General features: G+C 42.5%; 2 protein-coding genes and 1 long non-coding RNA gene across 3 annotated transcripts; all 3 read left to right on the top strand.

Moving 5' to 3' along the window:
- Positions 1-226: 226 nt before the first annotated feature.
- LOC120675031 (leucine-rich repeat receptor protein kinase HPCA1-like) lies at positions 227-4,762 on the top strand. Its single transcript, XM_039956120.1, has 16 exons — positions 227-327; positions 397-468; positions 646-720; positions 837-908; positions 994-1,143; positions 1,232-1,306; positions 1,392-1,463; positions 1,542-1,613; positions 1,989-2,060; positions 2,171-2,302; positions 2,394-2,863; positions 2,943-3,101; positions 3,244-3,383; positions 3,469-3,688; positions 3,785-4,017; positions 4,104-4,762. The coding sequence occupies exons 1-16, from the start codon at positions 227-229 to the stop codon at positions 4,599-4,601; spliced, it is 2,613 nt and encodes an 870-aa protein (XP_039812054.1). The 3' UTR covers positions 4,602-4,762.
- On the top strand, positions 1,699-2,298 carry LOC120672872. Its single transcript, XR_005674364.1, has 4 exons — positions 1,699-1,766; positions 1,838-1,912; positions 1,989-2,060; positions 2,171-2,298. It is a non-coding gene; the product is annotated as an uncharacterized LOC120672872 (long non-coding RNA).
- An 844-nt stretch (positions 4,763-5,606) lies between the features above and the next one.
- On the top strand, positions 5,607-14,653 carry LOC120675032 (leucine-rich repeat receptor protein kinase HPCA1-like). The gene is made up of 10 exons (XM_039956121.1): positions 5,607-5,809; positions 5,896-6,211; positions 7,367-7,465; positions 7,642-7,668; positions 11,858-12,101; positions 12,194-12,229; positions 13,286-13,425; positions 13,525-13,744; positions 13,836-14,068; positions 14,142-14,653. The coding sequence occupies exons 1-10, from the start codon at positions 5,607-5,609 to the stop codon at positions 14,637-14,639; spliced, it is 2,016 nt and encodes a 671-aa protein (XP_039812055.1). The 3' UTR covers positions 14,640-14,653.
- Positions 14,654-14,997: the final 344 nt, after the last annotated feature.

The raw sequence follows: 14,997 nt of genomic DNA on the forward strand, positions 1-14,997 counted from the left end.
TTGAATTCTCTGAAACGATGAGTAAGATTCATGTACTCTATGACCCATAAGATAGAAGTGAAACTGAGATCTACTGGTAGAGTTGCCCCCCACCACCCCCAACCAGCAGGACTGCCTGTCACTAAATTAAGCAGGGATAAAAGAATCAACTACTACAGCTGTTAATGCAAAAATGGTCGACTAATGTTAGCTGATGAATTTTGCAGTTGCCGCACTTCAGGCTTTGATGAATAACTGGAAGAATGGACCACAAAGTTGGACAGGTTCAACTGATCCCTGCAGCTCCTGGGATGGAATTTCCTGTTCTAATGGAAGGGTGACAGAAGTGTGAGTGCTCAACAAACCTTCTTCTATTAACAAATAATCAAATACTGTGCTGAAACCTGATTTTTGCAGGAGATTACCAAGCATGAACCTGCAAGGTACATTAAGCGAAGCCATAGGCCAACTATCTGCTTTGACGTTTCTGTGAGCCATATGCCCTATTATGAAAATAACTCAATTTAGCAAAAATAGCACTTTAGTATTTTCCCAAGAAAATACCATCACAACACATAGGAGTACAGTCAATAAGATTTTACTTAGCAATTTACCTTAGAGATCAAGAACAGAGAACAAATGTTAATCTACTGACATTGCATGCAGGGATCTGTCTAACAACCTAAATCTCGGGGGTCCACTTACTCCAAAAATTGGAAATCTGAAGAAGCTTACAACTCTGTAAGAAATGACACTTCGTGATGATGATAAATGCCACATTTGTTTTCTGAGCAATCTGCAAAGATCACCAAATATAAAGTAGAGAAGGAAGGCTGACAGTATCTTGCTTTTCCCAGGATTTTGCTTGGATGCAGCTTCAGTGGTAATATCCCAAGAGAGATAGGCAACTTATCGCAGCTCACATTCCAGTAAGAAATTACTCAGATTTGGAAGATATTCAATGGACAATATTCTGTTCATCATGTGAATTCAATTAATTATCTCCTTGTGCAGAGCACTAAACTCAAATAAGTTCACTGGTGGAATTCCACCAACACTTGGCCTTCTTCCAAATCTTATCTGGTTAGACATGTCCGCAAATCAGCTCACAGGACAAATACCCGTTTCTCCAGGGTTGAATCAACTCGTCAAAGCTAAGCATTTGTAAGTTCTGAAATGTTGTACCAACTCTAGAATAACAAGAATAGAAAACAAATTTGCTAATTCCATATTGCATACATGCAATGCACAGCCACTTCAGTGAAAACCAGCTGACAGGCCCAATGAGTGAAAGCCTTTTCAATGGCAACATGAACCTTGTACATGTGTAAGCTGTGTTCTGCGTTTGAGTAGCTACTTTCTGTTCATTAATGCCACCTCAGTACATCACCGCTTTCTGTAATCAATGCCAGGATATTTGACAACAACAACTTTACTGGACCAATCCCAGAATCTCTTGGAGAAGTCATATCACTTCAAATAATGTGAGTACCGGATCCATCATATTTGGCACCAGTCTTGCACAGCGTTTTGAACATTTTCACAATTTTATTGCATGCCAGCCGACTAGATCATAACCGGTTCAGTGGTCCAGTTCCTGATAGTATTGGCAACCTAAGTAATCTGATGGAACTGTAAGTAACTAAATTTTAATGATCATCAACGATATTTCATGGTGCTTGAAAATGACATTGCAAACAACCCTTTGGTTCCTGCAGGAGCTTAGCAAACAACCTACTAAACGGGACAGTGCCAGATCTCACTAGTGTAACTCAGCTAGATTATGTGTAAGAAAAATATATCAACATTCAAGTTAATAATTCTTTTCTGTTGCTAATTTTTTTCTTTCTCCAAGCAGGGACCTAAGCGACAATAACTTCCCAAACTCACCAGCACCTAGATGGTTTTCAACGTTGACATCCCTGAATAGCATGTGAGTTTAGAGGATTAACAAAGTGAATATTAAACTTAATGATACAATACAGATAATATTTCTATTGGATATGCAGATTTATGGAAAATGATGATCTCACTGGAACAATCCCTAGTGCTCTGTTCAGTTTACCCAACCTGCAGCAAGTGTAATTCATCAATGCTTATGCAGTTATACCACGATTTTCTTGAATAGCTATAGAAAGTTTCAGCTGACTAATTTTTTGTGCATCTTGTTATGTCATAACTTGTAACGCAGATCACTAGCTAGGAATGCATTCAGTGGGAAACTTGATATGACAGGTAACATCAGCTCACAGTTGCGGGCTGTCAACTTGACAAATAATCAAATCATAGAGGCTGATGTAACAAGATACAGCAACAGCCTTATGTAAGCATTGTACTCTCAAGACAAAATAGTTCCATGCTTGCATGCTGAGTGGCTTGTATTATTAACCATTTCAATTTTTGTTCTTGTCCAGATTATCAGGGAATCCAGTATGCTTCGATAACACTAGTTTCTGCACACTCAAGCAAAAGCAGCAAGTGCCATATGCCACTAACCTTGGCCCATGTACTGCCATTCCATGCCCCACTGATCAGTCAGCAAGTCCAGTCACTTCACAGAACTGCGCATGCACCAACCCCTTTCAGGGTTTGATGATCTTCCGAGCACCTGCCTTCTCTGATGTCACAAACCCCACAATGTTCCAAATTCTGGAGTCAACACTTTGGCTGAACCTCAGCCTGGCACCAGGATCAATTGCCCTTTCAAATGTAGAGTTCAGTCCAGGAGCACCTCTAACATTCACAGTGAAGATTTTTCCGGTCAGTGGAACGAGCTTCAATCGCTCAGATGTTATAAGAATCAGTACTGCCCTGGGCAACCAAATTTTTAAAGCCCCAACTGCATTTGGACCATACAGCTTCATAGCAAGCACTTACTTTCCAGGTATGTAAATAGTATACACTGCACAGGCTTGTACCATCTTTTGTCTGCCGCATCTTGAATTGCTAATTATCCATTTCAGGTCCCAGCAATAAAAAATCCTCAATGGGCAAAGGTGCAATAATTGGAACCGCAATCGCGGGCTGTGTCCTTTTTGTCGGATTTATTCTGGCAGCAATGTACGCTCTACGACAGAGAAGGATAGCCAAGAAGGCAGTAGAGCGAACTACAAATCCTTTTGGTATGTACTATTTAACAATTAAATTTCAATCTAATGGAAGATGCATCACGTATATCCATTTTCAGCTAACTGCTACAGTTAATTCTCTGCATACCAAGGATTAGAAAGATAATTTGTTCTTCTCAATTATTTGGTGCCACAGCATCATGGGGAGCTGGTGGTACAGACAACGGAGATGCACCACAACTGAAGGGTGCAAGATACTTTTCATTCGAGGAATTGAAAAAATGCACCAATAATTTCTCGGAAATCAATGAAATAGGATCTGGTGGATATGGGAAGGTAATTCAATTTCCATGCTGACCTGCTCACATGCAGAAAAAAGTGTTTGTGAAAGCATTTAATGCCATACCTACTCTGTTAAAAGGTGTACAAAGGGACACTCGCAAACGGGCAAATAGCTGCAATAAAACGAGCACAACAAGGATCCATGCAAGGTGTAGCTGAGTTCAAGAATGAGATAGAACTGCTCTCCAGGGTTCATCACAAGAACCTTGTGAGCCTAGTGGGTTTCTGCTACGAACAAGGGGAACAGATGTTGGTTTACGAATATATCCCTTATGGGACACTAAGGGAGAACCTCATGGGTATCATCTACATTACTCACTTTAAGTAACACCCCATTTTACCTAACAACATGTGCCTTCGCGATAACATAGGATATAACCATGAAGTGACTGCAGGTAAAGGAGTGAGCTTGGATTGGAAGAAGCGCCTCAGAATTGCCATTGGCTCAGCAAAAGGACTAGCATACCTCCACGAACTTGCTGATCCGCCAATCATACACAGAGATATCAAATCAACCAATATCCTTTTGGATGAAAGTCTCAATGCAAAGGTTGCTGATTTTGGTCTTTCAAAACTAGTATCTGACACACAAAAGGGTCACGTTTCTACCCAAGTAAAGGGAACACTGGTATGCAATATGTATTTTGGATATTCTATGGTTACAATTTCTTTTGGAGATTTTTTTTTTGCTGATTTCTCTTGCATTGTTGGTAGGGCTATTTGGATCCTGAATATTACATGACACAACAGCTTTCTGAGAAGAGTGACGTCTACAGCTTCGGAGTTGTGCTGCTAGAACTAATAACTGCCAGGCAGCCCATAGAGAAAGGCAGGTACATTGTCCGTGAGATCAGGACAGCAATAGATCAGTATGACCAAGAATACTATGGCTTGAAGGGCCTAATTGATCCAAAAATTCAGGATTCAGCTAAATTAATTGGCTTCAGGAGATTTGTGCAGTTGGCTATGGAATGTGTGGAAGAGTCTGGTGTTGACCGCCCAACAATGAATGATGTTGTGAAGGAACTTGAGACCATCATCCAGAATGAAGGTGCACAATTGTTAAACTCAGTATCTTTATCAGTTGAAAATTTTGGAGATGCAAAGTACCAAGATCCTTATGCAGAACATTTGCCCATGAATGATGAAAGCAGTAGCAACACCTTTGATTACAACAGTGTATATTCATACTCAGCTGTTCAACCAAAGTAGATATCAGTCTCTACTCTGTTTTTGGTGCATAGTCCAAGTGAACTGAACATAAGGGATGTATTGTACAATAATCACCTTTCCTGTCTGTTGATAAATTAGCGCATGAATATTCATGAAACACTGTGTCAAGACTTGCTTAAGATGAAACGATAGTGAATGATCTGTCTAAGTGTCTATAATACCATTCATATGACTATATCTTTTCTACGTGCCAAGATAAACATTCTCCTGTGATCTAAACTGTTTCTCCTATGTATATTGCAATTTCATATAGTCATCGGATGTAAATCCAGTCATGTAAATCCTACATTAGATTCAAGACATCAGTCCACATGGTTAGAAACTAGCTACATTTCTTGAACAATTAATGTCCTCTGATTGGCCAATTGGATCAAGGAATAATAGCTAGAAGTCCAAGATACTATCAGAGAGAGGCCATGAAGTTAGTCAATGGCAGGTGATATCTGAACACATCGAAGGGCTACGAGGGACAATATTATAACTGATGATTGCCTTTTTGGTGACAACAAAATGGTTGAGAAGAGGTGTTATGGCAAGTGGAGCCGGTCCAGGGCCCACGCGGTACTGTACCGCGTGAACAGTAATGCGTGAACAGTGCCGGGGATAAGGATTAGATGGGTTTGTTAGGAAAGAGATAAGTTATATTGATTCGGTTAGGATATTGCTTAGGGGTCAAGTCAGTCGTCTCTATAAAAGAGACTATCATGTATCAATTAGAGGCAAGCAAGAAGAACTTTAAGAGTAGTCAGAGCCTCCAAGGGAGGGCGACGAACAGGTTCTTCGTGCTATCCCTAGATCTACCATATCATTTGGTATTCAGAGCCTTCGATCTTGCGACACCATCCATTTCAGCCACCACCACCATAAATCCCACCCAACTATCGGGGAGCAGCAGCCCCTACCCGTCATGGATCCGTCGCCGCCTGGCGAAACCTCCCTCATCGGCGCGCATCCTCATCAGCAGGGTATCCGCTCGTCGCGGATATGGCTGCCCCGTCCGCCGCGGCGTCCATCCCCCATCACGATGGATCCGTCCCCGCCCGTCGCGCCCCCGTCCGCGGCTGTATGCGCCTATCCGCGCTCGTCGCGTGGTGCCCGTCCGCGCACCTCCATCCGTGGCCGCCCGCGCGTCGTTCGCGCACCTCCGTCCACGGCCGCCAGCACGCCGTCCGCGCGCACCTCCGCCCGTCTATAGCCGCCCGCGCGTCCGTGCGCGCCTGCACCCGTCCGCGGCTGTTCGTCCACCTGCTACCGCCCATCGAAGGTTCTCCAGCGCCACGAGCGGCCTCGGCTTTGGCGTCTCCATCGCCTGCCGTGGCCCCGGCGACCCAAACCGCGCCAGCGCCTACGGTCGTGCCCACTGCGGCAAGTGCGGCCCTATCTTCAGCTTCGGCGGGCGCGCCTCCTCGTTGTTGGCTGTGCCGCCTCACCTGCTCCCTTCGTCGCCCGCATCGGCATCAACGGCGACCTCCTACCGCATCTACGGCAAGGCCGATGACGACTTTGCCATCAGCGTTCGCGAAGGCGTCCTCTGCTTCCTGGACACCTTGGTGATGTCTAGCGCCGATGAAGCGCTCGAGCACATGCTGGTGAACGTCCCGAAGGAGAACATGGGCCACAGCTGGCCTGAACAACAACCTCGACATCATCTTCGCCGTGGCATCCCCTCTGCTTCTCTGCTGCAGCTACCACCACCCACCACAGCTCGAGGACGAGCTGTCTTGGAAGGGTGGAGTAGTGTTATGGCAAGTGGAGCCGGTCCAGGGCCCACGCGGTACTGTACCGCGTGAACAGTGCCAGGAATAAGGATTAGATGGGTTTGTTAGGAAAGAGATAAGTTAGATTGATTCGGTTAGGATATTGCTTAGGGGTCAAGTCAGTCGCCTCTATGAAAGAGACTATCATGTATCAATTAGAGGCAAGCAAGAAGAACCCTAAAAGTAGTCAAGAATCTCCAAGGGAGGGCGACGAACAGGTTCTTCGTGCTATCCCTAGATCTACCATATCAAGAGGCATTGGCCAATAGCCATGTATGCATAAATGTCTTTCTTTTGATTATATAACCAGTAATGAGGATAACTCACAGTCATTACTTTGTCTCTACTGTAATGCATGTTTGCTGCACTTCTGTATTGGAAATAGCAGGGACAAGTGTTATGAAAAGTGCACAGTGCATTTAATTGAGTCCCATCTGCCACCAGTTGGGGACATTAAATAATTCAAAAGGTATGCAGGCGCAAAAGCTAATGATACAAAAAAACCCTACCATCAAATAAATTCGAAGTAGGATGTGGGTAAAACAAGGAGTACCTTGCACAAACAATGGAAGTAATTATGTCATTATCAGAGCTTCCAAAGCATTGACGTTGTTATTTCAGTCCAACCCATCATATACTGGATCGATGAAAAGAGCATCAACAACTTGACCTGTAAATTATCATAAAATTATATAAAAAATATTTTATCCCAACCAGACTGTAAGCATGAACAGGCTACAATAATTTAAATAACAAAACAGACACAAGTTGTCACAAGCACATCCAAATTCAAAAGTTTAAAGAAACATGTTCTTTGGACAGCATTGTGACATGCACCAAGCCATCAGTCATCACAGACCAAAGCAAAGCAAACTTATATCTGAGTTCTCAGACAACAGGCCATTTAGGGATACATGGAAGAGTCAGTAATCCTTATGCAACTCTGTTGTTTTACATGCTTTTCCATATCCTTGGCTTGCTCTCCAGTTTGACAAATTTGCAGCTGGTGCAAGTTTCATGAGGAATATGCAAGCAAGAGCAGATTGTGCTGACCTGTTCCTACTCAAGGGAACATTCATTAAACGAGTAAGTCTTCGGTGTTCAGTTGTTCACCCTAGAAAGCTCCACCCTTTGGCTTCTTGAGAAGAAGTATTCACAACAGCTTTGTGGTACCCAGAAGTTTTTTTTGCTTTTAGATCTCAGAATGAAGGCACCGTCCATTCCTCTGATGCTGGTCATGTTTTTGGCCAGTCTTCCTGCAGGATTCTGCGATACAGATCCTCAAGATGGTAACCATTATGAACCTGGTTTCTGAAACTCTCTCCTCTTATTTCTTAGTTTTAGACTAGGCTCCCTGCGAAGTTATAGCTTAAGCATCTTGAAAGTGATAAGACACACAAACATGTTTGATGGAAAACCTTTTATATGCCACACTCAATGTTCAAGCAACAATATTGTTCTCTACAAATAAAAAGTTTCATGTTTTAGCTTGCCTTTATCTTCAAAGTATATATCCAATGAAATATTTCTATCATAAGCACCATATCAAATGAATCAGTATCTTCTCTATTTCCCTAGTTGGTGACCTTTCCAATTTTATCTTATGTAAGTAGCAAACTAAGAGCAGATACATAACTCAATCCAGTGCAATATAACTTCTGGGTTAATCATAACATGGTTACAAATTGTCAGTGGCTGCGCTTCAATCTCTAATGAGAGGGTGGCAGAACTTCCCATCAAGTTGGAAAGCATCAAATGATCCCTGTGGTGCACAATGGGATGGGATTATGTGCAACGATGGGCGAGTTACATCAATGTGAGTACCAACTAATAATCTTGTGATAGTTTAACTTTCACGCTTAATCTAATCAAAATCAAAATTCATTTTTCCAGGAGGCTATCAAGCATCAACCTTCAAGGCACATTAAGCAGCAGTATAGGCGAGCTCAGTGAGCTTGTTTACCTGTGAGTCATTTCTGCATAAATATTTGAAGTTTATAGACTATCATTAGTGATCAGCAGTATGGTGCTGACCCAGGATTCGAACCTAGGGTAGGCCTGGCCAAAAATTCGAAAATACAAGGCTGATAACCCAATCGCAATTTGGCAACAGTACAGTATAAAATAACCAAAATAGTAATGAAACAAAAAAATAGCTTGAAATAAGCACCATTAAAACTGAAAAATGCGCAAAGACCATCAACATCAAAACTGGAGGTGGTGGCTCTTCTAAGACAGATACTCAGATAGCCTTTTCATCCACAACTGGAATAGCTGTAGATGGTTCTCTTTCTCATTCAAGACTAATATCAACCGACGCTTCATATTATCCACAATTGTAGCCACAGTTGTTCCTGTTATTTCTTCTTCACAGTTCAAATCAACCGCAACTGGAATTGGTGAGAAAGGAGAAGCTTCGTTGCCTTTTGCCTCATGTTTCCGGAAAAAAAAAGAAATGCCTCGATTCAATCTACAACAACAGCAGAACCAATGGATAAAATAACTAGTAATTAAATCGTCGATTGGGGAAGGGAATCGGGATGGAGATGAAGTAGGGCGACTTGCCGTGAAGCCATTCATCGATTAGGGAATGGGGATCACTGCTGCGGCGTGCCGGCGTCCCCTTCGTTGTGACGTCGTCAGTCATCCAGGATCTGCCTCGTGCCCCTCGGATCGGAGCGGATGGGCGCCCGGCGCCGGCGGGCAGCTCCGTAGCAGGCCTCTTCGTCCTCTGTCGAGGCGAGGGCGAGCCAATGGCGGCAGGGAGGGGGGCGTCGGGGCCTCGGCTCGGAGCCTCCGAGTCGGAGGTGGCTGCAGTCGTGGACTCGTGTCTCGTGGAAGGGGCGGTTGGCATTCAAGCGGACAGCGGGACAGGCCCACAGGACTTGTTGGGCCACTTCTTCTTCCATTTGAGCTACGGAAGCAAAGTGGTAAACTAATTTTAGGCCCACTAAAAAAAACTAATTTTAGGCCAAAATTTGAGCCTACCTAGACTACTCACTCATCGGGTCTGCTCAGAATTTGATTAAAAAAAATACGTCAATCAGCCCATCGCCACTTTTGTTTCCGTGTATTGGAAAGTAATTATACTCTATGTATCAATCCTAGAAATCATTACGACAAATTTAAGCTATATACAGAAAGATTTTGGCTTCCTGATATTAGAAGTTAGTCTGTTCCAACAAAGCCCAGCCAGCCAAGATTCCTGTCATACTTCCACCCTATACGTCTACTAGAGTTTATGGACAACTTTCCTAATTCAATGGTAACATGGATTACATGTGTGAACTAGATATTTAAACATGTAATATTTTAGTTCATAGCGTGAGCGCCTCCCAGTGTCAAACGATGTGTGGCATATGAAAAGGCACTTGCTAATTTACCCCCAGAAATATTCACTTATATGTTATGTTGCATGCAGGGACCTCTCCTCCAACAGTCTTCTTAGTGGCCCATTGCCCACTTCAATTGGCAATCTCAAGCAGCTTACAACACTGTACACCCTAACCCTAAGGGCAAATTCTTAGTCATATAACACTCCACGAATCAATGAAGCTGACCCAATGCATTGTGATATGCAGAATCTTGGCTGGCTGCAGCTTCACAGGAGGCATACCCCAAGAATTAGGAAACTTGGTGCAGCTCTCATTCTTGTAAGAGCTTCTAGATTGATAAGAAATCTTAATCACAACTTCATACTCTTTGGCATCGCTCAGCTGCTGCTGCTGCTGCTGCTGCTGCTTGTGCTATACTGGTGACGAGAAATGAACTATCGATGAAATACACTTTGCAGGGCCCTCAATACAAACAACTTTACAGGCAGAATTCCTGCTTCAATCGGCCTACTCACCAACCTCTTCTGGCTAGACTTGGCAGAAAATCAGCTTTCTGGTCCAATTCCAATTTCATCAACCACTTCTCCAGGACTTGACCTACTTACACACGCCAAACATTTGTAAGCCCCTACATTTCTTCCTTCCCAAAACGAAGAATGGATGATCAGTATGCGTGCTTTTACTCGCTTTCCTACCATGGTGATACTCTGTTCTAATCAATTAACAGCCATCTCAATAAAAACCAATTAACTGGTACGCTCAACGGCCTCTTCAGCTCTAGCATGAGACTCGAACACATGTAAGATGAAGCTGATTTCTACTGATAACAACTCCTGTAGACATGTTATAGTATTGTACTGACCACTTTGTTTACATTCATCAGATTATTTGACAACAATCAATTGTCTGGTTCGATCCCTGCTGAACTTGGTAGCATCACCAGCCTCCAGATTCTGTAAGTATCTTGGCATTTCTCTTCCTCCCAACCCTGTTCTCAGCAATAATGTTGTTTCCTTCATCAGCCGATTAGATAAGAACAGATTCACAGGAGCAGTTCCGCCCAACATCAGTAACCTTGTCAACCTAAATGGGCTGTAAGTGTTGTGTGATTTTTGAACTCTCAGCCAATTGAGACATTTACATGAGTTATCAGATTATAGTGTATCTCATTTGAATAACTACCTTGTTCAGGAACTTTGCAGACAACCAGCTAGGTGGAACACTGCCAGATCTCAGTACCCTAACAAAACTTAATGCCATGTAAGATCTTGCTCTTGCTTTATTTTTTCTACACTGTTTTCTGATATAAAAAAAACTGTGACAAGCCCTGATGAATGCTTCTTTTCACACCCAGCGATTTAAGCAACAATTCATTTGATCCGTCTGTCCTACCAGCCTGGTTGCTGGAACTGAAAACACTTACTTCAATGTGAGTTTAAGACATGCACTATTTGATCATCTCATGTATCTCAGTGCTATCTTTTCTCCTTCAGTGAAACCATGTTACCTTAAGACCCTTATATGCAGAGTGATGGCTTCTGGAGGATTGAATGGCCAGATTCCCAACGGGATCTTTACCTTGCCAGAATTGCAGCAAGTGTAATTTTCTAGCAACATGTAAAAAGAAGAATATTAATAAAAGTATAGAAGTTTCTCATATTTGCTTGTTTTTTCCACTGATCAGACAGTATACTAAGCAATAATGCCCTTAACGGGACACTTGACATGACTGTTCACATCAGCCAACAATTGCAGAGAGTAAATCTCCTAAACAATCGTATAGTTGAGGCCAATATAACACAAAGCTACAACAGAACACTAGTGTGAGTACTTGCTCTAAACCCAAAGATTATGTATTGTTTCTCTTCTCCATTTACTCACTAGAATTGCCTCTTCCTCTATCGGCAGACTTGTGGGGAATCCTGTGTGCTTGGATTCTGAATTCTCCAGTAGCCGCTTTTGCAGCATTCAGCAAGACAGCATAATACCATATGTTACTAATATAACCAAATGCGGTTCAACTTCATGTTCCAGTGATCAAAGCCTAGACCCTGCGAATTGTGGCTGTGCCTACCCCTACATGGGTACGATTTTCTTCAGGTCACCGCTATTTGCAGACTTGACAAACAATGATCACTTTCAGCAATTGGAAACTAGCCTATGGACAGAGCTGGGACTGCAGGCTGGTTCAGTTTTCCTTTCTGATGTCCGTTTCACAAGTGATGATTACCTCCAAGTTAAAGTGAGAATGTTTCCATCTTCCGGAACATCCTTCAACGTGTTAGAAGTAACAAGGATAGGCTTTGATCTTAGCAATCAAACATACAAGCCACCACAAGGTTTTGGACCTTATTTCTTCGTCGCAGATCCATATGCGCACTTTGCAGGTATTCAAATAATCAAATAGAATCATGTAAAATTATGTCTTTATGCAATTAATATGTATGAAAAACATTGCGCTTGCGCTATCTTGTCTCAGGAGCAGATGACAGTGGAAAATCAAAGATAAGTACAGGTGCTGTTGCTGGAATTGCAGTAGCATGTGGCCTTGTTCTGACTGCCCTAACTTCTTGGGCAATATTTTCTTTTTTACAAAAGAGAAGGACAGCGGAATTATCAGGACAAACAAATCCTTTTGGTGAGGTTCCAAAGAATATCATTGACAACTATACAGCCCTAAAAGCTGCCGGGTACTTTTTAAGAAGAAGAAAAATGACATTATTGGGATGTGTTTACCATGGTCGCCATTTAAAGTACTTTATTTTTAGTCAATAAGGCACCCCAATAAAAGTATAAAACTAATAAATAAAGGGGCGAAGCTACAAAATCTCTAATTGGTCAAGAGAAAAAGGGAAATGTATATTCGATATATTTGATGAGAATTGACAGTAACACTTATACAGTACCAATAATTTGCTACAGCTGTTACAGACTTCCAGATCTATTACAAATACAGCTTATTGGTGCTAGATTTGTAAAACAAAGTTTACTTCGTATAAAATTTGTGCATATTATATAGCTGTAATTAATTAGGATTCAAGCTAGTTAACTACTCCCTCCATTCCAAATTATAGGTCATTTTGGTCTTTTTAGCTAGGTGCATAGTAAATGCTATGTATCTAGAAAAGCCAAAATGACCTATAATTTGGAACGGAGGGTAATATGGTAGCCAATAGGCTAACCTAGAGATACGGTAGGCATATATTGCAGAATTGACAGAGGTTATGTGTACTAACTATGTCGGATGCGAACCAGTCACCCTCTTTTCCATTCCTATTGTTACATACCCCTTTCAAAGCTTACAAACTGTTAAAGAAAATGTGCCTATAACTACAAAAATATAGTGATCAAAAGAGTTCAAGCAATAAAAATCCAGAGAAAATGTATTATAGCTTAGGATTTTGGTTTCCTTGGGCTCAGCACTTGCTTCTTCTACAGTATTTTTATTCTTTTCCTTTTATTAATATATGTACCATAGTACGGGGTTTTCCTACTGTATCCCCCCTAAAAATGGAACTGTAGCTGGATATAACTTTGCTGATTATTTACCTCGTGCATATTCATATTTTAGCTTCATGGGGAACTGCTCAAAAAGGCAGCGGAGGTGCCCCACAGCTGAAAGGGGCAAGGCTTTTTTCTTTTGATGAACTAAAGACTTGCACCAACAATTTTGCAGAAAACAATGAAATAGGATCAGGAGGTTATGGAAAGGTAAACAGCTATATATACTGAAATTATCACCTATCAGCATTCCTTTAAGGGGTTTTGCACAGACAGCTACACATAGTGATTCACCTCTGCATGTGAAAGGTTTACAAGGGAATACTAGCAGATGGAACAAGTGTGGCAATAAAACGAGCAGAGTATGGATCGAAGCAAGGTGCATTGGAATTCAAAAATGAGATCGAGCTGCTATCCAGAGTCCATCACAAGAACCTGGTAAGTCTGATAGGATTTTGCTATGAAAAAGGGGAGCAGATGCTGGTATATGAATATGTTAGCAATGGAACATTAAGACAGAACTTACAAGGTATGTACACAGAATCTAATAATTACAAATCCAAAAGGGTTATATTTTTCTTTTCCTTTCATGTTTTACTATAAGAAATATACTTATGCAGCAAGAGGAATTTACCTGGATTGGAAGAAAAGGCTTAGGATTGCTCTAGGATCGGCCAGAGGACTAGCATATCTTCATGATCTTGCCAATCCACCTATTATCCACAGAGATGTCAAGTCCACAAACATCCTTTTAGATGACAACTTTAAAGCAAAGGTTGCTGATTTTGGTCTGTCAAAGCTAGTCGCAGACACTGAGAAGGGCCACGTTTCTACTCAAGTCAAAGGAACACTGGTAGGCTATCTGCTTAATAATGCTTGCGTAGTTCAATTAGTTACTCCTGTCGTTGATGATCTCTTTCATATAGGGCTATTTGGACCCAGAGTACTACATGACACAGCAGCTCTCGGAGAAGAGCGACGTGTACAGCTTTGGCGTTGTCATGCTTGAGATACTGAGTGGCAGGCTGCCCATATCAAAGGGCAGGTACATTGTCCGGGAATTCAGGATGGCCATAGACCCCAACGACCAAGACTACTATGGCCTGCAAGGCATGGTGGACCCAGCGATCCATGATGCCGCACATACCACGGGGTTCAGGAGGTTCGTGCAGCTGGCAATGGAGTGTGTGGACGAGTCGGCCTCGAGCCGGCCCACCATGAACTCTGTGGTGAAGAAGATCGAGGCGATGCTGCACGACGAGGGGCTGAGCTCGGGCAGCTCATCCACCGTGGAGTTTGAGCACGCAGGGACTGCCTCCGCTTCGCACCTGTATGGCAGGCCGGTGGTCACGGCCCGCTCGAACAGCAGCGGCAGCATAGCGGAAGAACCACCCCACCCTGAGCTTAAACATAGCGAGCCGTAGAGGAGATTGCTCGATCTGCTGCCTTTTCCCAGATCATTTTGTTGTGTCAATCACACACTACTTTATTTGATCCTTGTAATGTACACAATTTTCCTAAGGATTGAGAACTGCTGCTACTGCGCAGAATTTTACAGAATCATAGCTAGATTAGGATGTGGCGAACCCAGGGTGGAGAGAAATTTCAGAATTTGACACCCAATTCGCACGCCTCACATAATTTGACACTCAATTCGCAAGCCTTTCGGAATTTGACACCCGGACTGCGAATTGTTGAGTGTTTCTCATCTATTTTCTCAAATTTCTCTCTTTTACATTTTCTTTTCAGTCTCCAGACCAGGTGAAAAGACCGAAATACCCC

This window comes from Panicum virgatum, chromosome 5N (genome assembly GCF_016808335.1).
Source record: "Panicum virgatum strain AP13 chromosome 5N, P.virgatum_v5, whole genome shotgun sequence".
In the NCBI taxonomy this organism is placed as follows: domain Eukaryota; kingdom Viridiplantae; phylum Streptophyta; class Magnoliopsida; order Poales; family Poaceae; genus Panicum; species Panicum virgatum.